This window comes from Erpetoichthys calabaricus, chromosome 7, assembly GCF_900747795.2.
Source record: "Erpetoichthys calabaricus chromosome 7, fErpCal1.3, whole genome shotgun sequence".
Taxonomy (NCBI): domain Eukaryota; kingdom Metazoa; phylum Chordata; class Cladistia; order Polypteriformes; family Polypteridae; genus Erpetoichthys; species Erpetoichthys calabaricus.
Genome location: NC_041400.2, coordinates 3,103,174 through 3,131,129, shown reverse-complemented (window position 1 = coordinate 3,131,129; position 27,956 = coordinate 3,103,174). Strand labels below are relative to the sequence as shown.

At 39.7% G+C, this 27,956-nt stretch overlaps 1 protein-coding gene across 21 annotated transcripts in view; it reads right to left on the bottom strand.

Annotated features, from left to right (window-relative positions):
* Window positions 1–27,956, bottom strand: part of ank2b (ankyrin 2b, neuronal) — a 512,663-nt gene that overhangs the window by 146,352 nt on the left and 338,355 nt on the right. For 11 of the 21 annotated variants that reach the window (XM_051929739.1, XM_051929745.1, XM_051929743.1 and 8 more), the window contains 11 exons: window positions 27,532–27,630; window positions 24,204–24,401; window positions 23,121–23,219; window positions 21,688–21,786; window positions 19,204–19,302; window positions 16,695–16,896; window positions 15,943–16,037; window positions 12,199–12,297; window positions 4,278–4,475; window positions 3,562–3,660; window positions 338–436 (listed from right to left, as the gene is read on the bottom strand). In XM_051929739.1, the coding sequence (XP_051785699.1) occupies window positions 338–436; window positions 3,562–3,660; window positions 4,278–4,475; window positions 12,199–12,297; window positions 15,943–16,037; window positions 16,695–16,896; window positions 19,204–19,302; window positions 21,688–21,786; window positions 23,121–23,219; window positions 24,204–24,401; window positions 27,532–27,630 (1,386 nt within the window). Of the gene's footprint in view, window positions 1–337; window positions 437–3,561; window positions 3,661–4,277; window positions 4,476–12,198; window positions 12,298–12,565; window positions 12,590–15,942; window positions 16,038–16,694; window positions 16,897–19,203; window positions 19,303–21,687; window positions 21,787–23,120; window positions 23,220–24,203; window positions 24,402–27,531; window positions 27,631–27,956 lie in introns of all 21 variants that reach the window. The other 10 variants (XM_051929737.1, XM_051929741.1, XM_051929735.1 and 7 more) reach the window with 2 other exon arrangements.

The following is a 27,956-nucleotide window of genomic DNA, read 5'->3' as shown; positions in this document are numbered from 1 at the left end:
AAAAAGACAAAATAATTAAAATTAGGGAACACTAACATAGAATAAAAGTAAGTAAGACACGCCCACTCTTACTAGTACCAGCACACATATTGATACCGAGACCATTCAGAGATTTACAGATAATTGGAAAAAAAAGACCAAGTCTAAACTAGCAAATTCTGAAAAATGATACAGAAGTGAAAATGACACAAAACAACACAACAATTCACAGCTGGACCACAATATCAGTGACAAATATGAAAGAATAAAGTAGAGATTTAACTGGCTGTAACGATTTACCTTAAAGAAGAGCCACTATACGCTGGCCACTTTACGTGCACATGGGGAAATGGCCTACCTTTGTTTTAGCACCGACGTTGGCGCCCTGCTGAAGAAGGTAGTTCACCATCTTGATGTTCCCATAGTGACAAGCTACAATGAGAGGAGTGTAGCCCAGCTGCAAGAAATCGAGTGGTAACATTAGAATTTCTAATATATCATGGCCTTCAAGGACAGGCTTAAAGAGGGCCATGCAAGAACAGCATGCTACAGAATCATTAGCCATTGAAACCACAGCTTTTATGAATTTTTATTAACTTGGAATATGACAGACACTGTTTAATGAGGAAAGACACAAGGAGCTCCAGAATTACTGAAAGCAGCTGCAAACCTATAAAAAAAATGAGTAGCTTTGCAGTTGATATTTTATAAATTCAAATTGATTGTAGCAATATTCATGGCAATACTAAATTCATTAAGTATTTGCTTAGCAATTAGTTTGACAGAGGCAATGGAAGGTTCTGTTTTCCCCGCTATAAGCTCACATGTTAATGGAACATTCCTAACACTCCACTATAACTCTTGACGTATCAGTAAAATAAGCTCAGCAAGAAGGACAGGGTGTTAGCAAATGCAAGGCACACAGTTTTCTGACCATACGTCCAAATTTATGCAAAAATGTATTTATTAATGTAATTAGTAATGAAAACAGTAACTTGAAGAAACATGGGGTCGACTTATGTGGCCTGCACAACATCTTATCATTTTTGCGGCACACACCTATTGGTTTATTGTTCATCATAAGGGTGTCATTTCCTGCATAAAATATGGCCCAAAAATGGCCTAAAAATGAGGGATTTGTGGCTTAAGAGGGCCAACATCACATGTAACGAGACATCAAAACAAGTTGAACCGTATATCATACATTCTCAAACCGGAATCGTCTTGATTTCAAAGTGTTCATAGGTAATTCTTATGAACACAAAAGTTGTGAAAGTTTTGAAAGAGTTCAGGCCACCTGTTTGCACAATCATCGAGAGAGAAAGGTCATCACTAGCATCAGTGCCTTTTTACTGCTACTTCATCTGAAATCTTCAATCCTATTTATTGTTGTTCAGAACATACTGTAAGAAATTTGTCAAACGAGAGGGGTCCATTCAGTCCATTTGCCGCTCGTTTGATTAGCTAATAGCTAAGCAGACCCAAGAGCTCACCCAGATCCTTCTGAAAAGTTGTCAGGATTTCGACTTCAACTGCATGTCTCGGTTAGTTTGCTCCAGACTCCCACAACTCTGAGTAAAGAAGAGCTTACTGTTGTCAGTCTTTTAATGCAGTTCCCCTTCATTTTGAACAGTTGTACTGAGCAACCACTGGGTCGTGAGTTGCTATTGTTTGTAACAGTAGTGGGTTATGGTGGGTCGCCACTCCGATGATCGTGCTCGATCCTCCTTGCTCTGATGGCTGTGCTCAATTCACCAAGGGGGTATGGTGAGTTGTGAGGATGCATACATGAGAATAAGTGGGAAGGTTAAGAAACACTCGCCTATAGTGTATGCGATTCTTTTTTTCCCCTCATCGACCTTAAGTGGCACTAGGAGTTCCTTGGAATGGATGTGCCTTTGTCAACAGTTGTCAAACAATCCTATTATTCTCCTATATTTGTCACTATTTGCTGTTGTGCCATGAGGAACCGCCGAGTGGCCACAGTGGGCTTTTGAGGATAATTCACCTGGGACACTTAGAATCTGTAATTAGATATTTTTGAGTTGTGTCTTTTGATTTTTTTTAATTTAGTTATAAATGTTTGTAATTAGCAAATAGTGATTGGCGTTATACAGTGGACTATGCTTTATAAGAACAAACTGAACTGAAAAGTTCCAATGTACTCCCCTTCCTGCTTGCACAACTCTACTTATGTTGGATATACAACAAAAAAAAATTAACAATATTTTCATGAGAATCAGAAATGGTAAAAAAATAAATAAAAAGGAGTGATTTCTGTCTATTGGCTTAATGCACAATTTCTACAAAATAGCTGCTATAAAAATATTTTGATAAGCAGGGAATCCAATTCCTAAGTTGACAGTTTCCAGTACCCAAAGAATATTAAAACTTTTTGAGTGTTTACTCTACTGACAGTAATAAACTTTAATAACCTTTCAAAAACAATAAAGCAGCCTCACTGTCTGTGTTTCTTTACCATTAAGTCCAAGACTAATAACTTCAGAGAATGAAAAGTTTTAGTGTTGAGTAATGTCAGAATTAAGCTACATTACACTATGCTGCAGTGTACTGCTGCAGTTTCCCATATGAGCACTAGATGGCACATGTGTTGTGATACAGGCCAACACTGTAGAGCCAGAAAAAATGTGATGTAGAGTGACACAAGTGTCACAGTCTATTGCATTATCATCACAACAGTCCATCTTCACATGTGAAAAATAAAAGTCATGCACAGAAATGTATAAAGGGGAATGCCTGAAAAAAATACTGTACTGCTAAGGTCTTCGAGGACCAAAAGAAATCTAAGAAACTGAGGGAATGCAACTCACCGATTGATCACGATCATGCTTTATTATTTTAATTCAAGAAAGTAATTTCAACCTCGCTATGGTAAAGCACAGAGAAACTGTTGTGTGTGTTTATTTAGTGCTCTTCAGATCTCCCAGTTTACTGACTTTAGACTGTCTGTTTAAAAACAACGATTTTGTGTGATTTTTCAGGTACTGACAAAACATAGGACTGACTCTTGATTACGTAATTTCTGGGGAGTTTTGAGGTTTCTCCTCCTGGTCACCTCCATTACTCTTTGCTTCTCCAGTGTAGAGCAAAACGCTTACAGCTTCTGAATATCACAGATTCTCACTGCATGATTATTTTTATAACATTTGGTTTCTGGATTAATGTGGAATTGTATTATTGATGTGTTTTTCTTTGGTCACATCTTCATTTTACTTTTCATGGTCCTGTTGTGGTTTCTGGGGGTGTGGTTTCCAGCGACTTCAACATAAAGGATTTATAAGCCTGTGCTTCATGCTTGGCAATGTCCGAAATTGTGGATTCATCCCGATAAGCTAGTGTGTGATTTTGGTGTGGTTTACTGTAGGTTCAGAAATAAAGCCATCATCCTTTTGACTATGAGTTTGCTTTAGTACTTTGGTCTTTTCCACTTTAGACCCCCTTGTTACATATTAGGCTTGATGATTCACTACCTTGTCCATTCTATTCTTGGCCGCTCAGTACCATCTCAGTGACAAGTGCAATGACAAATTGAAAATAACAGCTCTAGGGAGATATACACACCTTTGTCTGTGCATCAAGATTTGCATCATTTTTTGCCAAAATCTCTGCCACATTAATTTTGTCTTCTTGAGCAGCCAGATGGAGTGATGTCAATCCATTCTGTAGAGATCACATTAAGACAATGTCAACTTCCATTTAAAGCAAGTAATCAATCATAACATAACATTCTTAAAACCACTTCATCTAATTCAAGGCCATGGGTATCAAATCCTAACCTAGCAACATCAAGCAGGTAACAATTTTGAAAAGTGGTGCCTGTCCAACGCAGGGCTCACTCGTGCACCCTGGGCCAAATTAAAATTAGGGAACGAGGAAGAAAGACTCACACTGACACAGAGAGGAGATGCGCACTTCACATGAACAATAATCAGGTATGGCGTTTGAACTCAGAACACAGGTGCTACCACTATGCCACCATGACACCCTAGTAATCAATCAGACTTAACGACCAAACAAGACAGATCACATATTGGTAAATGAAGAACTCCATGGGTTCAAGTTGTACTGCATTTTAAATTGGGACATTCTTGCATTTAATTGTTTTCCTTTTTGTTGTTTACAACAGACAAGGCCTTTGTAAAATACCATTCACTTAATGCACTCTTAAGCAGCATAGGCCCCAGAGTCAAGCAAAAATCTCTTTACTTAATTATTATTGTTATACTTATCATTGGCACACCACGTACAGTAATTCATAAAATCATTTAATTATTCACCTTGGTTGTCACATTGATGTTGGCACCTTTCTGCAAAAGCAGTGAAACCATGTCTCGGTGACCTTCTTGAGATGCCAAGTGTAGTGGTGTCACACCCTGCTTGGTCAGAATGTTTGTTTCTGCTCCATATTCCAGGAGGGTCCTGGCGATGTCCATTTGGTTTTTCTTAGCAGCAATATGGAGTGGAGTGTAACCATTCTGTAGAGACACAACAGAAATGAGCCGGAGAAGTGACACTCCTTTGAGGGTTATCCTTTAAAAAAGGAACAAACACTGTTTTAGTAGTAAAGAAAAAATAAAATCTGGATAGATACTTAAAATAAGCACTTCTGCTGCAAGGCAAAATCTATCTGCTTATTCTTATTAAACAGTTTATTCAACCACAGCACCATCCTGACAGCACTGGACTCAGGAGCTGGAAGATAGTCGCAAAAATCCACCGAGCTGCTCAAATCTTGTTATTAATTATCACAAAAGCATAATGAAATGCAAAGTACAAAAAAGACTCAAGTAGAATAAAGATTCAAGTATATATATATATATATATATATATATATATATATATATATATATATAAAATAAATGATGAATAAAGCATTCATTTGAAATTGATTTATCACTAGGGATGTCACCAGAACTGATACTTCAGTACCAAGTCAATACCAATATTTCAAAATCAGAGCGGACCACCTTTTTTATATAAACAGTATCAGTAGTTTCAGCTAGAACTCCATATTGCACCTGCACCAGACTGCTAACTAAATAAATTCATTCCCAAGACACCAAAATAGTGAGAAAAACCAGAGATTCTCCAGTCAACTGGCCACCAATCTAAACTGCCTGATTTTTACTACAAAAGACTTAAATCGGTGATCAGTAAATTGGCTGATCACAAAAAAAATGATTTTTTCAGCCCCTGCTACTCTAGGCTTTACAATAACTTAGTTGCAGTGATCCTTTACACGAGGTATTACTGTAATTGAGCCAGTGTGAAAACTAGATTTTTTTTTTGTTACAGAAATGGTGAAAACTACTTCTTTAATATGCCTAATTTCAGATAGGTACATTACAAAAAACAAAAATAAAATATATACAGCTTGTAATTACAACAAGCATTTTATTTTCTTTTATGCTATAGGAATTATGGATAAAAAATTTTGTACATATTTTATTAGTATGTATTTCAAGGAAATTTTATTTGAGTACTTTTGGGTCATCTAACAATAAGCCTATAGGATTTCATTTTATTAATAAAAAATGAACAGTTAACACCAGTGGGTCTATAGTTTAACTATAAAAATACACTTTAAGGGTGGAACGGTGGTGCAGTTGTAGCGCTGCTGCCTCGCAGTTAGGAGACCGGGGTTTGTATGTTCTCCCCGTGTCTGCGTGGGTTTCCTCCCACAGTCCAAAGACATGCAGGTTAGGTGCATTGGCGATCCTAAATTGTCCCTAGTGTGTGCTTGGTGTGTGGGTGTGTATGTGCCCTGCGGTGGGCTGGCGCCCTGCCCGGGATTTGTTCTTGCCTTGCGCCCTGTGCTGGCTGGGATTGGCTCCAGCAGACCCCCGTGACCCTGTGTTAGTCATTATCCAACCGGCTATATCCTGACTGAATACACTTTAATATAGGACATAAGGCTTCTATGCCACTGGTTATGTATGAGATTAGTGCAATAAGAAAAACATAAGAAAAAAAAAATTCCACATGAAAATATTCTACAGTGGTGATGCTATAGCACTGCATTAACACGTGTCAAAAAAATAAAAAAATAAAAATAAGAAAAACACACCAAAGACCTGTCTGGAAGAGGTTTGCATTCAAGGTTGGAAAATTTCAGTCCGTGATTGTGAGAACTGTGATTACAATTGTTCAAAAACAGCCAAAACACACATACAGGTTTTTGTTTATACCCCATTATGGAGTTTGTTTAGAAATAGATTTGTGTGCTTCAAGAGTGCACTGCTGTGACCAATCAGATGTGAGCTGTGATCGATTACTTAGCAGTGTCACAAAGGGAGATGAAGTGATGGCAGTGCTCTATACAGTCTGAGTAAAGGAGTGGAGGCTTTGCATTCATTATAACTGTAATGAGCACTGGTGACTGTCCAAGGATCCTTCCATTTTCTAACCGGCATATACACTTTTGGGTTGCGGGGGAGATCTTGTACACATCCACAGTAACACGTATAGGACTGTGGAATATGGGAGCTAACTGCCCTCTGGCAGCGCCAACAACAGTTGCAAGTAAAATCAAAGCAATTTTCAAACAAAATGGTTATTTGGTTTGTCTACACCGGTAATTGAATGAGTAGCGTGGCTCGTTAATACCAAAATAAAATGTAGTGTTTCAAAACTTCAAAGCACAGCTCACTATTAAAAAACACATGTGGTAATAAACACGAAATCACAGAGAAGCAGATACCAGGACTGCCAAAACTTCATGGCCAAATATGCAAACACAAAACATGTGTCATTGTTTGTTTTTTGTAGGCATACTAATGTTCATGAATATAACCCACAAAATTGATTTACATTGTTTATTTATATTTACTTATTTGGCTGACACCTTTATCCAAGGTGACTTACATCATTTATTATACAATTGGTTCCATTACTTTTGGTTTTCCACTTGGGGTACAGGGAGGTCAAGCAACTTGCTCAGGGTCAGACCGACTCTGTTGCTTCACTAACACAATGTCTTACTTGTGTTTCTAAATGGATGAATAGTAATTTTCTCAAGCTACATAGAGAGAAAACAGAAATTTTAATGATTGGCAATAATGGATATAATGAGGTAATTAGAAACAAACTTGATGCATTAGGATTAAAAGTCAAGACGGAGGTAAAGGATTTAGGGGTAAGTTGACTGTAATCTGAATTTTAAATCACATATTAATCAGATCACTAGGTCAGCATTTTTCACTTAATAAACATAGCAAAAGTTAGACCTCTTATATCATTGAAAGATGCGGAGAAATTAGTTCACGCTTTTGTTTTCAGTGGACTAGATTACTGTAACGCACTCCTCCCAGAACTACCCAAAAACGACATCAATCGTTTGCAACGAGTGCAGAAAGCAGCTGCTAGAATCCTAACTAGGAAAAGAAAATCCGAGCACATTTCTCCAGTTTTGATGTCACTACACTGGTTACCTGTGTCATTCAGAATTGACTTTAAAATCCTGCTTATTGTTTACAAAGCCTTAAATAATCTTTCTCCATCTTATAAATTGGAATGTCTGACACCTTATATTCCAAATCATAGCGTTAGATCACAGGTGTCGAACTCCAGGCCTGGAGGGCCGCAGTGGCTGCAGGTTTTCATCCTCACCCTTTTCCTAATCAGTGACCAGTTTTCACTGCTAATTAACTCCTTTTCCCTTCATTTTAATAGCCCTGTTTTTAAGGATTCAGTCCTCTGAATTGATTTGTTTCTTCATTAAATGGCAGCCAAACAGAAATGAGACATGAAACGAGCCAACAGATGACCAGCTAAACTGGGGCTTCAAACTCCAACCAATTTCACTCTAACCAGTTTCTTAATGAGAAGCCAGTTCTTGCTGTTAATTAAACCCGTTAATTCCATGGCTTGCTGCTGCTCTTATTTTGCTACAGCAGACATTTCCCAAACTGTTGATTTTCTGTTTCTGATTATTGTCCTGAGAGATCAACCTTACCGAGACCCTCACCTTTCTTTATGCTCAGATAATGTGGTTAGCTGGTCACCTGTTTGCTCGTTTTGTGTCTCATTATTGTTTGGCTGCTAATTAAGGAAATAGGAAGAACTAAGGGGTCTGAGTCGAGTTAATTAAAACTAAGGCAAAAGAAGCTAATTAGCAAAAACAGGTCACTAATTAAGAATGTGATTAGAATGAAAACCTGCAGCCACTGCGGCTCTCCAGGACTGGAGTTCGACACCCCTGCCTTAGATCCTCAAATGAGTGTCTGCTTAGAATTCTAAGAGCTAAACTTAAAAGAAGTGGTGAGGCAGACGGCCTTCTGCTGTTATGCACCTAAAATCTGGAATAGCCTGCCAATAGGAATTCGCCAGGCTAATACATTTACATTTACATCATTTAGCAGATGCTCTTATCCAGAGCGACTTACAACAGTGTTTGTTAGTTTTTCGCATACCCCTTGGGGTCAGAGCGCAGGGTCAGCCAATGTACAGCGCCCCTGGAGCAATTACAGGTTAAGGGCCTTGCTCAAGGGCCCAGCAGAGTAGGATCTCTTTTGGCAGTGACGGGGATTCGAACCGGCAACCTTCGGGATACCAGCGCAGATCCTTAGCCTCAGAGCCACCAATGGAGCACTTTAAAAAAACTGCTGAAAACACATTACTTTAACATGGCTTTCTCATAACTTTAATTTAGTTTAATCCTGATGCTCTGTATATTCAATTAATTATCATAACTATTCATGGTAGCTTTAAAATCCATACTAATCCCTACTCTCTCTTCTGTTTCATTTCCCGGTTTTCTGTGGTGGCGACCTGCGCCACCACCACCTAATCAAAACACCATGATGTTCCTACATCGATGGATTAAAAACCAGAAGTCTACATGACCATCATCATCAAGTTCTTCCATGAGAACCCTAAATACAAAGAGGACTGATCATTTATGTTAGGTAGAATGCCCAGAGGGGGCTGGGTGGTCTCACGGTTTGGTACCCCTGCAGATTTTGTTTTTTCTTTCCAGCCGTCAATTTTTTTTTGTTTTTTCTGTCCTCCCTGGCCATCAAACCTTCTCCTATTCTATGTTAATTAGTGTTGTCTTATTTTAATTCTTACTTTGTCTTTTAGTTCTCTTTTTTTCATTATGTAAAGAACTTTGAGCTACATTATTTGTATGAAAATGTGCTATAGAAATGTTGCTGTTGACAGTAACAGCAGTGGGATTTGAACCCACAACCTCAGGGTATGAAGTCCAAAGCCTAAACCACTACACTACACCGTGTGACAAACGTGGTGATAGTACATACAGCATATCATATGTGAACGGTATGTCGGCGAACATAATGCAGCCTCTCAGTTATGATTATTACACTACACATACTATAGCATAACTCCAGCTAATTGTCTAATTGTACACAAGCAAAGTGTGCACGCTCATTCAACACAGCACAACAAAAGCCACTTAACAAAAGTTCTGAAATAACAGAGTAAAGTAAAGCAGACAAGAAGCCTTAAAATTTGGGACAAATTTATAAAATGGAGGGAGAGATTTGGAAAATTAAGCACCAGGGGCTTGTGATATATGAAGTTTGAATCAATTTGGCTTGTCCATTAAATATGACTAATCAGTAAAGTATTTCCAGCAGCTAATGATGCAAATATACAGCAAGTCATACAATAACTGATACTACAAACCTGACAGATTCTCTGACAAACCAGACTTTATAAGCATTTGGTTACAAAAACAGCTTTAAAATCTTTAAATTTAATAAATACTTTATTAATTACCTTGGGATTAATAAAGTATCTATCTATCTATTTATCTCTCTTAAAGACTTTGTTTAAATGAAACCTTCCTGAATCCTCTTGGAATTTACTAATTCAGCACTACAGATATAATAATTGAATCTCATCGACCCATCCTCCATTTATTACTGTGAAGGTCACAGAATAATGTTTGCATTTTAATTTAGCAACTAGACGCAGTACCTTTTGAAGACAGGCGTTTAAATCAGTTTAATGTATTTATTATCTCTTGCCCTATGTGTACCTTCAGAGCCTTTGCTCTGTATTTGTGTATGTCCAAATGTCTCCTTCAAGCACGTTCCCGTAAAGCCTGCTTATTTTCGAGGCACCCTGCTCCCCCCTCCCATCTGGGTAACATTTCCCATCTTTGAAGACGACTCTCTCAGCGTGCCTCCTACTCCTTTCCTCCTCCGCGTGTGGCTCACACTCACATTTCCTTTTTTGATCGCGTCACCAATGACAAACTAACCAATCAGATTGCTCTGAGGGACTGGACACACAGACCTTAGTGTTTTATCATACAGTAGATGACGAAGAGTAGTATTTTTCAGTTACCAGAGAAAAAGCATCAGAGAATGGTGTGAGACTTAATAAATATGCTGATATCCCCCCATTTGTTGTTGCATTGGGGGAATCCACATGTTTAATTGAAACCCTGTATTGTATTTTGATATTTATAAATGATTATACCAGTTTACTTAATTGATTCTTGACGTATATACCACTATTTTAAAGCTGCCCTTTTTATTATCATTTATATATTTTACTAGTAAAATACCCACGCTTCGCAGCGGAGAAGTAGTGTGTTAAAGAGGTTATGTAAACATATATATACATATACACATCCACATATATATACATATATCAACATATATATATATATATATATATATATATATATATATATATATATATATATATATATATATATATATATATATATATATATATATACACACATACATATACACACATATATATATATATATTATATATATATCTCTATCTATATCTATATCTATATATATATATATATATATATATATATATACACACACACACACACACACACACACATACACACATCCCCGTGCTTCTACTACTTTTAAATTTTTATTAAGAACAAAACCTTTTTAAATTGAGGGAAAATATACCAATAACAATTTGTTAAGGATCTGTTTTTTGTGAAGCTGACTTCACACAGCCTCTCCGCTGTTTTATAAACGAACGCCATATAAGGTCTTCCTTTTTCGTTGCTTCGCCAACGGAAGCAGCCTTTTTATTTAATCCACGGGTTGTCCTCTGTTTTTTTGTTCGTTTATTACGATTGTTATAGTTCTGTTTGTATACCACGTTGTCAGTTCAGCACTCCGGTTGTAATATGACCAAGCCGTGCAAGCACACTCTTGAGAATGCAACGTATAGTTGTACAGGAGAAAAGCAATCTTGCCTCAAAGTTCAGTCAGTTCACGTGAGCCGCTCTCTTGTGTGATGTTGCGATGTCCACGGCTTTATTTAATGTTAGCTAAGACCCGGCACTTAAAAGTTTCTCGCTACAGCAATTTTAACTCCGTTACAAAGTGATTCAAAGTCTCGTTTATACCTCGTGTCTTCTCATTAAACTTGTATCTCACGAATATGGTATTGCAAACGACAGGGGGAGCGTTTCTATAAACTTAATTTAAACTTACGGTTTACACCGTGCTTTCTCAATTATGTAATGAATGTTTTCTTCAACGCTCTTTGGGGCTGTTCCTTGTTTTCAGTTCACGTGATTACGTAGGAGGCGTGATGACGCAACACGCAACTCCGCCTCTCACGGCCATCGAGCTGCATTCCATTCCAGTACATGGACAAAAAAGAGGTTCCAGTTATGACCATTACGCGTAGAATTTCGAAATGAAACCTGCCTAACTTTTGTAAGTAAGCTGTAAGGAATGAGCCTGCCAAATTTCAGCCTTCTACCTACACGGGAAGTTGGAGAATTAGTGATGAGTGAGTGAGTGAGTGAGTGAGTGAGTGAGTGAGTGAGTGAGTGAGTGAGTGAGTCAGTCAGTCAGTCAGGGCTTTGCCTTTTATTAGTATAGATACACCATCACTAGAATATTGGAGGTACTTTTAACAAAAATGCATTGAATTGAATTTTTTGTTGCTGTGGTATTGAATAGGTATCAAGTATCTCGTGAAATTTCACTGGTATTGGTATTGAGTACAAAAATTCAGGTATTGTGACATCCCTGCTTACCACACAATGCATAAAATGCTTTTTGATAAAAATGCTACAGAGCCTTTTTTCCTGTACCCATTTATTACCTGTCACGGTCATGTAGAGCAAGTTGGGGCCTGTCCCAGTAAAGTGACCCTCCCTGTCGGTGACTCTAGCCCGGTACAAGGTACAATCGTGCACATGCTCAAACTGATTTCAATCGGATTGCTCACCTTAGCTGTGGCGTGGGGTGAAGACCCCTTGTCCAGCAGCAACAGTGCCACCTTCTGGTTATCATAGTGTGCAGCAACATGGAGTGGGGTGAGGCCGTTCTGTAGAGATGGTTTACATGTTAAAGCATTAATCAGCGTTAGTTGGCTCAGGCTGATAGCACAAAAAGAGCAGTTTTGTTACAAGACAGACGTGTTTATTCGAAGAGTGTTAGAGTTTATACAGAGACTCGAACTGCAGCCTTTGGTTTAAAAATGACTCAGGAAAAAGAGCAGTTATCGATGATGTTATTGACATTAATTGCAAAGATAAGACAAAAATACAGAAAAAGAAAGCTTACTTCAATGGAAAATAAAAAATAATGCTTACCACCATTTTTGCTTCCAACATAACCTCAATGGAAAAGAATAATGACCCTTTAACTGCATGTAGGAATTTATGAATAATTCACATACACATTTACTACAATGATTTATATAATCCAGCAACAATACTAAACAAATTCAGAGACAACATAAATAATAATTCTTTACATTTATATAGCGCTTTCTCACTACCCAAAGTGCTTCAGTGAGTGGGGAGCCATTAATGTGTAGCATCCACCTGGATGATGAGATGGCAGCCATTTTTGCACCAGAATGCTCACCACACATGAGGTGTTAGGTGGTGAAGTGGTAAGAGAGATAGCCAATTAGAGTCAGGGGATGATTTGGGGGGGGCATTGGGATATACCCTACTCTTTACGAATGGATGCCCAGAGATCTAATATGACAAAAGGAAGTCAGGAACTCTCTTTTACATCTCATCTGAAAGATGGTGCCATTTTAATTGCAATGTGTACCCGTCACTGCACTAGGGCAATGGAATCCACATTCAGACCACAGGGCACATAACTCCTGCTAGCCTCACCAACATCTCTTCCAGCAGCAACCCAAGCTTTTCCTGGATGGTCCCCCATCCAAGTACTGGCCGGGCAGAGCACACTTACGTTTATAGAGGGATATATTTATTTTACTATTGATTAATATGTATTCAAAACGAATCTAGAGCACGTAAAGAAATATTATATTTTATTAAGCATGAGCACTCTAAGGGTTAAAACTGGAAAGGCATGGGCCTGTATCTTTTTATGTATCTGAATAAGCTAAAAGTCACCAATATTTTATAAGCTAAAGGGCAAGTGGGCACTGAAGGGTGGGGAGAGTGAATTCCTCTCTTCCAGACAAGAAATGTGAACTTGAGGTTGTAAATATTGGTGGCAACCACCGGACCAGTACTAGGCAGGATTAGGCCCTGTCAAGCATATGTGATGTATGAGAAAGATGCTACGCCCTGTGAACTGGGAAATACTGTATTGGTGGTACCATGTGGAGGCAGAAAAGCTGGGAATGGAATGTTGGGGAGTCAGATGACAGAGACAAAATGTGTTGGGAGATAAGAATTGTAATGAAAGTATGGTTTGCCCATCATTGGGTGCTCATTTCACTTGATTTGAGTCCATGTATGAATCACACAATTAAGCCTGATTCTGCTGCATTCCTGAGACTCCGTGTGCCTTCTTGAGAAGTCTGGATGAGCTGACGTGAGCTCTGCCATGACAGCTTCAGGTAGATGACCTGTTCTGAAGTATCTTACTAAGTAGTAAAGACCTGCCATAAAGTAATACTGTTCTTATGTTCCTGTTAATACATTATTAGATACAGTGCTTAGAAAATGTATTCGTGTTGTTTTATTTTCTAAAGAAGTTTTCACATTTTATTATATCAAATTGAATCCCAGAGGATTTATTTTTTTCCTTATTTGACACTGATAGACAAACAAAACCTTTTTAATGTTAAAGTGACAGCAGACCTTTATAAAGTGGTCTAAACTAATTACAATTTAAAATACAAAGTAACTGATCGTGCAATTCAACTCTGTATGTAGTAGATGGCAGCCATGACAGCGTGCACAGGTCTCTCTATCAGCTCCGATAATTTTTCACATTTCTTCTTTTTCTTTGCAAAACTACTCCGACTCTGTCAGGTATCATGAACAGGAATAGACTTTTTCATGCTGAGCCACAAATTCTCTACTGGACTGAGATTTGGTCTCTGAAATCTGCCACTCCGGGACACTCACATTGTTGTTTTGAGGCCATTCCTGTGTAGCTTTGGCTTTATGCTCGGACTTGTTGTCTTGCTAGAAAACCAATCTTCACCCAAGGCGTAGGTTTCTTGCAGACTTCATCAAGATTTTCTTTAGGTTTTCCTCATATTTTGCACTATTCATTTTATGCTCACAAGCCTTCCTGGGCCTGCTGCAGTGAAGCACTCACACAGCACGATGTTGGATGTTGCGTTTTTGTTAACGTGCAGCAAAACCACAGAGTTTAGTCTGATGGTCAGAAGGCTCAATTCTGGTCTCGTCAGAACCCAGAACCTTCTTCCAAGTGACTTCAGAGTCTCCCATGTACCTCTTGGTAAACTCAAGTCAAGATGTCACGTGATATATATATATTTTTTTTAAACGATTATTTTTCCCTGTCACTCGCCTATAAATCTATGACTGGTGAAGCACCCTGGGACAACTACTGTCTGCACAGTCTCTTCAATCTTACCCACTGTAACTGCTTCAGTCCTCAGAGGTCTCTCGGTGTCCTCCCTCACTTGTCTACTTCATTTTTGTAGACAATCTTCTCTAGCAACTCCATACGATTCCAATTCCTTAATAACTAATTTAACTGGCCATTCTGTGGCTTAAATATTTTCTTCCATCCATCCCCTGACTTGTGCTTTTTATGGAGTTGCCCGAGTGTTCTTTCGTCTTCATGGTGTAGGTCAGGCCACCTTACTGAGTCGCCACAAGTAGGCCCCTCCACATACAGTCAGGTGCATTTATACTACAATCAGCTGAAACCCCAGACAGGTGGTCTCCATTGAACTAATTATGTGACTTCTAAAACCAGTTGGCTACACCAATGAAAATGTAGTTGTGTTACATCAAACTGGGCAAATACTTAAATTGTTTTATATGTGTAATTAATTTAGAGCACATTGCAGAGATCTCTTTACACACAGACATCAAAAAGTGTATTTATTTAAATCAGAAAGGCCAAATTAAATCCACTATGATTCAATGATGTTTAGCAAGAAAATGTCAAAACTTCCAAGAAGGTGAATACGGTTTTTATAGGAGTGGTAAGTATTTTATCACAAATGGTATAATATACTGTAAATAGTGCTAGTTTAAACTCAAACAGCTCGGTGGCTCTTTATCAGAATTTCTCTGGCAAATGGGCCTGCTCCACACATTTCGTGCAACCTATATGTCTATAGTTGTGTTAATACTGTGTAGGAATGTAAGGTGACATAATGGAGATTGTTTGATCTTTAAAATGTCCACAAAATAAACGGGACAATTTGTGATAGATGCTCCCATCTAGAGGTGGAAGAGAAGACATCAAGACAAAGTCAAAGAGTTTGTGCATGGAGTGGTGGCACCTGACATAAAGAAGGCTGAACCTCAAACTCCCAAGGGCAGAATCTCAATACTTCAGATATGCAGCATTGAATAAGGAAAAGAGATTTTTTTGGACAACTAGGTAGTGGTTATTAAAGCACCACACAGAGAGATCTGCATGGACATCAGTTAAGACTTAACTGCCTTTAAAATTGTAGCATTTTAACAGACATCCACTGGGAAATACGTAAAGGTGACTTACAAAGACTAGGAAGAGAAAAAATAAAGTTGCTTGTTTTGCTTACCTTGCCTGAAGAGTCAGGAGGAGCTCGGCGTTGCAGGAGAAGTTTGGCCACGTCAAGACTTCCATACTTAGCAGCAACATGCAGAGGAGTGAATCCTTTCTGTTAACATTTTAAAATTGTTATATAATACTTTTCCTTCATTGGGTATCTGAGAAAAATCACATTTCTTATTGCTTACGTGGGGCTTCTTATCCTTGCTTTATCAATTCATTCATTTTCTAAAATTGCTTAGCTCATTACAGGGTCCTGTGGGGCTGGAACCAATCCACGCACAAGACAGAAATGAACTCTGGAAAGGACTCCGGTTCATCACAGGGCATCTTCTTATATGCCACCATAGCCAATAATAATACTACAGGGAGTCAACAGTCAGGTTAATCTGCATCTATTTGGGATATGACAGAAACACAAATCCCAAAGAGAAGCCCCTCAGGCATAGAAGAAGCATGTACACCTCACAAATGTTGACACAGTGATCGAACTGGAGTCTGAACCCAGGACTTTGAGGGTGTAAGATAACAACACTAACCACTACATCACAGTGCTATCTTGTTACTACTTGAATTACACTTTAGTGGGATGTCTATTGAGTAAAGAACTGCTGAGGAAAGTCAGCCACCAAGAATGCCTGATGCAAGGGATGGGTCTGATAAGAACCATGCATACTGGAGGTATTACAAACCCTCATTGGTCAGGGGCAATGTACTGATTTAGATGGAGTGAAGTTGAGAACCACTTTAAGAAAAACAGACTTGCCTTAGTTGCCAAGGAGTGTGAAGCCCCAGCCTCTAGCAGAACAGAGGCTACGTCCACCTGTCCCTCTCTGGCAGAGATGTGTAATGGAGTATATCCGTTTGTGGTAGCTGCGTCAGGGTGTGCCATGTGCTGCAACAGCAACTGAACAATTTCAGTTTTGCCAAGTCGTGAAGCAATGTGGAGAGGTGTCTGATCCTCCTGAAATAAAATCAAAACGATGGAAATGTAATCTCTTTGGTTTTAGTGTGACTGATCCATGAAGGTATCTATTCAAAGCCTTCCTTACTTAAGACTTAAAAAGGTGAACACATACTGGACAGTTTTTAAGAATGATTTCCAATGCGTTTGATCCACCCTAAGGTGGCTATTTTAGGAATACAAGAGGAAAACGGTCCCTGGAAAAAAATCACGATGGATAAGAGAAGAATATGCAAACTCTACACTGACAGCAATCCAAGGGAGAATCAACCTCCAGTCATACAGACTGTAAAGCAATCAGTCAACCATCATTCCTTTATCTGAAACCAAGTTTTCCACTACAAGCCTGTGTAACCAGAAAAATGAGACAGCACACTCAGAAGAATGCTTCTTAATTATCTATTATTTACATCCGTATATCACTGTATAATGAAAGGTAAATCCATATTACATAACCCTCAACTTTACAGTTATAACACATGATTCTATTTCCAAACTGGTCCCTGGTGGACATTTAGCAAAGGACAGAATGAAAACAACACTGAGTGCCATTATGAACAAAGCTGCACATCCTCTCTGTGACACACCAACACTGAGGACCTTTAGCCAACTAATTATTTAACAGAAGTGTGTCAAGAAACACAACAGAGGGGCTCCTTTATATCAATGGCAATATGCCTGTAGAGTGCCTCCCTGAGACAGGGAATGCAAAGTTTTTCTTTCTTTTTAATTTTCTTCCTTTTAAGTTACTCTGCTGTGTGTTCAGACCATAGTCTGTGTATATAAATATTTATTTATTTATGTATTTACAGAACTTCTGTAAAAAGCCATATTTCCCCCTTGGCACAAAATGGTTGATAATATACTGCTTTTCATATATATCTATCTATCTATTGATAATATAGTGCCTTTCATATATATTGATCTACTCGTAATAGATCAACCCTTTCATCTATCTGTCTATCAATAATATAGTGGCTTTTATCTCTCCGTCTATTAACCAAACATTTGACAACACATCTTAAAAGCATTAAGAAGAGCATAAAGAAAAAGGACAACCTCACGCCTGGACAAACTGGTGAGGAAGGCAGGCTCTATTGTAGGCACAGAGCTGGACAGTTTGACGGGCGCTGAGCAGACTCCTGTCAATCATGGAGAATCCACTGCATTCACTGAACAGGATCATCTCCAGACAGAGGAGCAGCTTCAGCGACAGACTGCTGTCACCGTCCTGCTCCACTGACAGACTGAGGAGATCGTTCCTCCACCACACTATGCGACTCTTCAATTCCACCCGGGGGGATAAATGTTAACATTACACAAAGTTATTGTCTGTCTATATACCTGCATTGTGATCACTCTTTAATATTGTTTTTTATCAGTATGCTGCTGCTGGAGTATGAATTTCCCCTTGGGATTAATAAAGTATCTATCTATCTATCTATCTGTCTATCTATCTGTCTATCTATCTTAAAGGACGTAGTAAACTATTTCAGTAGCATCAGATGAAAGGCAGGAATGTGCCCCTTGGAAATGAAGTGGCCAGGGAGCTCTTCTTTATAAAAAGTGTTATGTGAATCTAAAACAAACTCCTAGAACATGTAGTTAAAGCAGAAACTTGGACAATCTTTAAGGAGGACCTGGATGAGATATTGGTACAGCTCAGCTATCAGCTAAACAAATGAGCCTGATGAACTGAATGGCCTCCTCTTATCTGTCTGTCAGTTTTCTTATGTTTTGTATGGAACTCCAGCATAGCACAGGGCATATCCATGATCACTCACTGCATTTAACCTAAAATATGCATCTCTGGAACAAGAGAGAAAGCCAGAGTCCCTGGGAAAAATAAAAAATAAAAACTAACACATGAAGTACATTGAGAAACTGTAAATTTCACACAGACAGTGGCTTAGCTGGAAATCAAAACCAGTTCAAATGAGGTGTGAGGCAGTACCACCATATAATCATCACCTTTCTATTAATTTTCAGAACTTGCCTCTTCCATAATTTCTAGATGAGGTGTCCGTTCACTGCAGGCCACACACTGACTGGAGGACATTTGAAAGGCTCCTAGTAACCTGTGTGACGTTGAGATGTCATAGAAACTCGGAACACTGACGTAGGGCGAACATGCCACCTGTGTTTGTATGAATGTATTATCTGCAGGATGGGCTTAATCAAAAGAAATTCCATGCAACTGATATTGCTCAGGCAATAAAGTATTTACAAAGACTACTTGGGAGGCCACCCCTTTACCCTTCTGTGTATCAAATATTTATTTTCTTAAGGACAGTAAAGGTAACTCACCCGAGCTCTGGCATCTACAAGGGCTCCATTTCTTAAGAGGCAGCGAACAACTTCCACTTGACCAGCACGTGCAGCCATGTGTAGGGCAGTCTCGCCACGCTGTGGGTACAAGAAAAACTGTCAGACTGAAATGTGCAAAATGTTCATATTATTACAAAGTCAGACAAAAACAAATTCTGGTGACACTTCTTAAGCCAAATAAGAAGAAATGATATACAACTATGAAGAGTCCTCATGATGACCAGAAGCTGTGTAGTTAAGCGTGACAAACTGAATAAACAGTAATATCCAATGTGCACCTTGTGATCAGTGGTCCATAGCATAGAACAGGTTTGTAAATAAATAATTGAGTCCCAAAACCATGCAGGCTCAGAACGGGTGCAGGTGGGCACATGACGGCACTACTCTGGGGTTGACTGCAGCGCTTGGCTGACTGCGCACTCATGTGCAAATGTGGGTGAATCAGTCAGGTGATGCATTCACACCTCAAAGTGGGCGGTGGGTCTCATTTGCACCTGACTAGGTGGTATAAAGGAGCCTGCATGGCAGAGAAAAAAGAGGGATGTACAAACACACACAAGACAGAAAGAGATGGAGGTTTAAGAGGATGGAAAGAAGGAAGGAAGGAATGACGGAGACAGCAGAATAATGAAAAGTAAGGGTGCTGTAGAGTGGAGGCAGGCAGCCGTGTAAAGAGCCTGAGGAGGAGAATATGGCAGGTGCTCAAAGGGACTGAAGAGGGTCACTCCGGCTGAGCCTCTTCAGGTAACTTCAGTGACCCGTTGCTCAAGTGGGCTCCTGCATAATGCAGATGGGTGGCAGCAGGAGTTGGAAAAGAGAGGTTCAGAGCGGCTCCCTGCCGTGTGCCTCAGACATCAGCAGGGGCACAAGCTCGGATTTTGAAGGTTGGCTGTATCTGTTGATAGGACATCTTCTCATGCTGCTGGATCCAAAGAGGGTAAGCCAGGGAGACATTGGCTTTTAGAAGGAGGCACCGGGGCTTGTGCGCTTTTAAAGAACAGTTTCCTGATATTTAAACCCCAATTTTTATAGATTTATTGCATTTTAACCTCCACATGGACACTTTTTTTTATGGATTATTATTATAATAATTCATTACATTTATATAGCGCTTTTCTCAGTACTCAAAGCGCTATCCACACAGGGAGGAACCGGGAAGCAAACCCACAATCTTCCAGTGTCTTATGGACGATGCACTGCACTATTTGCAATTTGATGTTTTGTTTGAATTTTAATAAAAGCACTCAACTCTTCTGCATTTACCCCTTGCCCTACGAGTGTCCTCATTTGCCTGGCTCATCTCCGTCTATGACTATCAACAATTTCAGGCTGAGGCGGCTCCAGGAAGCAACAAGGGAGTGTGGAGCCAACCTGGACCATCACACACCTCTGAGGTGTTATCTTGATTTGATGCAAGTCAGCAAATATCAGTATTTAATGAACTATAAGCCTCAATTAAATGATATTTCATAATCAAAATGACAAAGGAAACCTTCATTCAATATTGTCTAAACAAGCAGCAGTATACTTGGAGTCACCAAAATGTTAAGTGACAGCCTTATGGAGAGATTTCTATTCCATGTCAGCCGAGATTTGGTTTGGAAAAATCTTAATGCAGCAAAAATGGAATTAAAAGAACAGAATCTTTAAAGTCATTGAAAAGTCCCCAAAGTCATAGAAAATTGAAATGGTTTTAGTTCACTGGCTTTTGAGACAGTACAATGAAAGGTATTTGTTGCTAATCCCACTGGTTCAAAAGTAACACAGAATACTTGGGTTAAATAGGCAGAACAGACACAAATCATTATACAAAGTATGGTTTAAAAAAAGGACAATAAATATGTCATCAAATTTTTAATAAATGAATATCACATATATACCTGCAACACGTTATACCAAACAAATAGCAATCAGACAGTACATCTAAATGAACCATGGTCAGACAGTAATACTGAATTGGCAGTGCTGCTGGTTGCATAATGGAGTCTGGGTCAAAGGCCAAGCTTTGCTAAAAGGAACCTTAAACATTCTAAATATACTAAATAGCATAAGTTCCTGTAGTCAAATGAGACCAAAAGTGAACCTTCTTGGCAAAATGCAGAATGGCACACCCATCAAAGCACCACAAACTACCCTCCCTTACATGAGCCGGACTATAATCCATCCTCTCCTCTCCATGCTTACTTGCACTCCTGAATTTTGCCTTAGGGTTTGTATACCAATTGACCTTCCAACCATTAAGTTCTCTCTTGTACTGCTCGGACTTTCCTTTTTAAACTGTCAGTGGGCACAGGTGCGTAATCATGTGCCCCAGAGTTACAGCTTAAAGGCTCTAAAATGGCAAATGTCTTCCAGAAAATGAAAATAAAGTTTAGACCCCCTTGAAGAGATATCCATGTAAATGTATTGTGTAGCCATTAAAATGGTACAAAATGTCGATTGCTTAAATAATGCAATACTCACAATGTTGGTGACATCTGGAGATGCCCCATTCTGCAACAGCAGCAGGACAATGTTCAGGTGGCCCATAAAGGCAGCCACATGTATTGGTGTTAGGCCAGACTGGAAAACAAAGGGTCACCATGTTATTCCATCAAACTCAGTTTCCTTACAGGTTAGTTAATGACTTAATTATATAATTGGTAATATAAAACCTTCTCTCTCTTTCATGACCCCTTTCATTATTATCTATCAAACAGAGCGACTTTCATATTTATCAAGTCTAATTTAATGCATTTCATCTCTGCCAATCCTTTCATCTGATATTCACTAAATGGACAAAAGTATGTGGACACCCCTTCAAATGACTGAGTTCAGGCGTTTCATCATTAACAGGTGTGTCAGTTTAACATGGCAGAATGGGTCGTACTGAAGAGCTAAGCGACTTAAAAGGTGGCACTGTCATAGGATGTCACCTTTGCCACATGTCAGTACTTGAAATTTCTGCTCTGCTGGATCTCTCCTGTAAGTGAGTGCCTTTGCTGTGAAGTAAAAGCATCAAGAAGCAACAACATCTCAGCCAAGAAGTGGCAGACTGCAAAGCTGCACAGGGCAGGGCCGCCAAGTCTTGAAGTTCATAAAAATGACCTATTGCTTTATGGCATCCCTCACAATAGAGACTCGAAATGCCTCTGGAAGCAACATCAGCACAAGAATCGTACGTTGGGTGCTCTGTGAAATGGGTTTCCATGGCTGAGCAGCAAAAGGGCCAAGCATTTGCTGGAGTGGTGAAAAACACACAACCTACCGGACTCTGAAGCAGCTGACACATTTTCTCTGGAGTGACAAATCACGCTTCATTATCTGGCAGTCTGATGGACCAACTAGGGGGCGGTGGATGCCAACAGAGTGCTTCCTTCCAAAATGCACAGTGCCTACTGAAGTTTGGTAGGGGAGGGATAATAGCAGTGTTTGGGATAAGTCTCTTGCTTCCAGTGAAGGGTACTGTTCATGCTACAGCATACAAAGACATTTTAGAAAAAGATTTTGAAAGCCCTTTTCTGTTCTAGCATGACTCTGCTGCTGTGCAAAGATCGAGGACCATAATGACAGATGTACCCTAGTGGCCTGCACAGAGCCATTACCTCAACATGAACACCTTTGGGATGAATTGGAACATTGAATTCAAGTCATATCTTCTCATCCAACATCAGTACCTGACCTCACAAATGCTCTTTGGGCTAAATAGGCACAAATTCCAAGATGCCCTCCAAAATCTTGTAGAAAGAAGAGTGGAGGTTGTTATAATTGCACATCTGGGCAACTTCATAGTATTGCCCATAGTTTTAAAATGGGATGCCCAACAAGCTGAGGTAGGTGTTGGGTATCCACCAACTTTTCTCCATTTAGTAAAGCACATCATACCACTAGATATCATATTTAGTTATGCATGTTACCTCTGTGATGGCTTGGATGGACGCACCATACTTCACCAGTAGCTCCATGACCTTGACCCTGTTTTTCTTACAGGCAATGTGCAAAGGCGTAAAACCATTCTAGGGTACAAGAAAAAGTCACTTGGATGACAAATAAACACACTCTAAAATGTAGAAACAAAACACCTTTCTACAGTCACAGGAGTGATCCAATAAAGCTGTTGCTTAAGGATATCCAAGGTCTGTCCTATTTCTTTTCAGCTCTGGCCCAAAACAGGAGAAAGGTTAGACGCACTGAATCAGAGCTTACACTCACAAGAAAAATATATAAAAATGTGTTCAGAGTACATGTAACCCATTAAGAACTAAACTTATCACTATACATGGCGGTTGTTCTCTTCACTCATCTTGCTTGGCTATGGTGGATGCTGGAAATGTTGTGGGATTTTAATCTGTTTAATTACATTCACTTATGCTGGTGCAGGAATTGCTTGACCAATCACAGATTATCTTTAATTTGGAGTACAAAGTGATTCCCTAATTCAGATTTCCAAAAGTATAAGTGTCTCTCCCCAAAACCAATGTCTTTAATTTTTCTGGTATTTGAGAAATGTAATCATAGCTCTCATATACATCAAAGCCATCCTCGAATAGCACTGAGAGTTTAATAAAAGGTTCACAAGTACAACACTACGATTATATTCAGTGCCTTTAAACACTTTCGGACCCTTTCAATTTTTTGCACTTTGTTACGTTCAGGCTGACTTTTCAATTTCGCTGTTCCGAGAGCTGCATCCCAATTTTGTTTTTATAAGCCATTCCATTTCAAGTCTGTTTAACCTTCAAAAATGCACCCTACTGACTACACACTTACAATAATATATTATGCACACGACTAAAATCAAGTGCAGGTTAAGAACTTTGCTATCCAGAGGTTCTGTTCACTACGTATTTTATATTCTTGCTCTCGCTTTATTTCAATGGTAAATGTAAAGAGTTTGGCTGGCACATGTGTACATTTTAGACCTAAACCAATAACGTTTACACCTTAAGAAACACCAAAGGTCGGGTGAATCTTTTGTGCAATGTTAATGAGAGACAAACCAGAGCTCGAGCGTTGGGATTGGCTCTCTTATCCAGAAGCAGCTTGGTAACTCTGTAGTGGCCACAGTGAGCAGCAACATGAAGGGCAGTCAGGTAGTCCAATGTGACATCATCAACTGGAGCTTTGTGCTGGAGCAGGTGCTTGACGCATTCAACGTGGTCTCCCTGAGCTGCCATGTGAAGGGGTGAAAGGCCATTCTGCAAAGACCAAAGACAAGAATTAATTCTTCACACACAAACACTGTATTCCGTTTCTAGTTCTGAAGCATGTCCCGAAGTATTCTTTCATTTCTGCCTCCCTAGACTAAAAGGTACACTTGGTGTCTTGCTGATGCCAGGAAGTACAGATTTGAGCAGACACTGTAGGGTATAATGAAAAAATCAAGACATTGTAATACATCACCACTGTTTGTTTCATCAATTGTTTTCATTTCATAAACCTTTCATCAATGAAACTGCAGGTGGATTCTGCCAAGACATTAAGTTGAATCGAAACTTCCAGAAGTTAATCCCATGTCTAACTTAACTAGAACTGTAACCCTCGCTATGCCACTTTTGAGGAAATCCGCCTCTAAAAGAGGAGCCCAAAGTACAGTAAAGCCTTGGGTGAGGAAGCAGTTTCAGTTGTTTCACCGTCTTCCTGATTTTGAGTTTGGCGTAGCCAACCATTGGAACACCATGTGTGAAGACAGTAGGTGGTGTCAGGTCACCTTTTCAACAATATGTGCACTTGTTTGGACTGCAGTCACCTCTGACCCTCACCTTGAGAACATATGAAAGTCTCAATGAGACTGTAATGGAGTGCCACTTAAGACTGTACATGTACATCTCAATATGATAAGCAGCCTCTTTGATGTATCGGAGTGTTAGAATCCAAGAGCAAACAGCAGCTACATATTTGGGCTTGCAGTAGGGTTCTTCCCCTTCCTTTACTGTGTGAGTTTAGTATATTACAAATTTGAACAATCGCCCGTTTTGAAGGAGTCCGCTTTTTTGGGTGTTTTTTTTTTTTTTTTTCTCATTTTTTTTTTTTTTCTCATTGCCCAAAAGTGCTACACATATTCAATTTCATAACCCATGTTGTCCATTACAGAGTGGAGTCAGAATTTAACTTTGCAGGATTGAGGACGCAGCACATAAACCACAAGCTCACTTCGGGCCAGTTTGAAGCTGCTAATCGGTTAAAAATGCAGCAACAGATTCTGTCCCACAATATCCTATAAATTCAACATTCTATTCTAGTCTAGTCTAGAGGAAAAGAATCCTGGCAGGCAGCAGCCATTTTCACCTCCGTTTATAATCCTTTTCAGGTTCAGAAACTCCAAGGGCCCATTCACTCCAAACGTTTTTCTGCTCTTCTTAACGCCAGACCAGAATGCTCCTCATCCACTTGTAAAGTTCATCATCATTATTTTTAGTGATGCTCCGAGGCTAGGGATCTGCGCTAGCAATTGGAAGGTTGCCGGTTTGAATCCAGTAAAATGCCAAAAGTGACTCTAGTCTGTTAGGCCCTTGAGCAAGGCCCTTAACCTACAATTGCTCCCTCCTGGGTATGACGTTAATCTGCATCCAGCCCTGCATGTAGACCCTCCAACCTGCAGGGAAAAACCTAGGGGTTGGTGGCAGAATTGGCACTCTTGGCACCATAGGGGCGGAGTGGTGGCTCTGAGGCTAGGGATCTGCACTGGCAATCTGAAGGTTGCCAGTTCGAATCCTGTAAAATGCCAAAAGGGACTCTGCTCTGTTGGGCCCTTCAGCAAGGCCCTTAACCTGCAATTGCTGAGCGCTTTGAGTAGTGAGAAAAGCGCTATATAAATGCAAAGAATTTATTATTATTATAAAAAACCTCACACTGGTTCCATTCCATCTGAACTAGTGTGGTGCGGAGGTGTCACCCATTGCATGGCTGCACTTGGGTCCTAATCTGGGATCCCGAGTTGATTTGTCATGTGGTGGCTGCGGCAATGCGCTGTATCAGCGCCTACTCCTAACCTCCTTCTCCTCCTATTCACATCTAGGAGTGTTAGCAGTGAGCAGTTTAGAAAATGCCTGTCAGCAGCAGGTTTTGGTCAGTTTCAGCCAAAACTCCTGTTCTATTGTAATGAATGGTAACACTTGTAAAAAGATGGAGTTTCTGGAGTGTTTTTACAGGAAGTCACTGCTTCTTCCTGTGAGATGATCCACAAGTGAAGCAGGAGACTTCTAAATTCTGTAAATAAAAAATGAAGTTTTCACTGACCTGGTCAAGCAGCCCCCCCGAGCTGTATCACCTCTAGTACCCTGAACTAAAAGAAATCGAGCCAAGGACCTTAATGCCACAGCCATCATAGAGAAATGACAGGCTCTGTCTGCATCAGAAAAACAGCAAAAAGGTAATTGTGTGCCAGTTATGTGTGATTATTTTAATAACATATATTTACTTTTTATTATGAAAGCACTAACTTTGATGTTAGCCGTCACTCATGGCCATTTGTAAATGGATGTTTGCGGTCAACTGTGTATTTACGGTCATGCACAGTCACTTTGTTTGTCATCTTTGAAAATGCTGGTGAAACGTCAGATAAACAGCCTGAAAATGCCAAACAGATACTGGCCATTTACAATGCTCAAGTGTGTACTGAGGGTGGCAGGCAGTGTGGTGCAGTGGACTTCAAAACCCTGAGGTTGTGGGTTCAAATCCCGCCACTGACACTGTGTCACCCTGAGCAAGTCAATTGAGCTGCCTGTGCTCCGATTGAGAAAAAAAAGAAATTATATCTCAAATGTTGTATGTGGCTTTGAAGGTGTTGGCAAAATATATAAATGCAAATGAATGAGTGCTGAGGCTTTCATAGGACCACCAGACACACAGTCCTCTCTTGATCCCTGCTCCTAAATTTTCACAGCTTACCATTCCTTCATTGTACTGGGTGTCTATTTTGGGCACCTCTGCTGGACAGTAAAGGGTAACCAATATAAGTCGGAGTCTTTGTAGCACTAAACCTCGATGTAATACAAATCACCTCATCAACTGTTTCTGCATGGTACATTGAATGCCCTTCTGTCATATTTTATATATACAGGCCACTAAACTTGAGTAAAGAAACCAGAAAGTGAAGGACCACTCAGGTTGCTATGTTCTTAGTGACTGAAACAAATGAAGATTCGATTAAATCTCCTATCTTATTTAAACTTTGTTAACTTAAATGTGTTTCACAAACATATCAGCAGGCTAATTCACAATCCTGAGAACAGAGAAATTGATTTTTTGAATAACACATCACAGTGCAGTTTATTTGTGTGACAGGATGTACTTTCATGCTACTATATTGTCAAGGTTGGCACTGACCTTGGTCCTGGCTAGCATTGGTGCTCCCCTTTCTAGAAGCAGCTCTACAGCTGGGTCGTGTCCACTTCGTGCCGCACAGTGCAGAGGTGTGAGCCCATCCTGCAAGACAGAAAGACCAGCACATGGATTCCTTTAGTTTTGCATCTTCATGGATATGGCCTGATTTTACTGTGTTTTTATTTTACTGAGCCAACACTGTAATTAACTCTTTAAGGGCTGAACATTTTTTCCAAAAAAACAGTTTTCTGAAAAGCACACAAAGTAATGGCTTCACACAGAAATCAACATAAAATGTCTGTCGCCGCATGCTGTTTCCGCCAGTTCACCAGGAATGTGCAGCATTGCAGGCTGCCAGGCTGTGTTTGTGTGGCAGAGGGAGAGGACGACAGTGATGATCACAGCAATCAGGTTTGTACCGCTTGTCA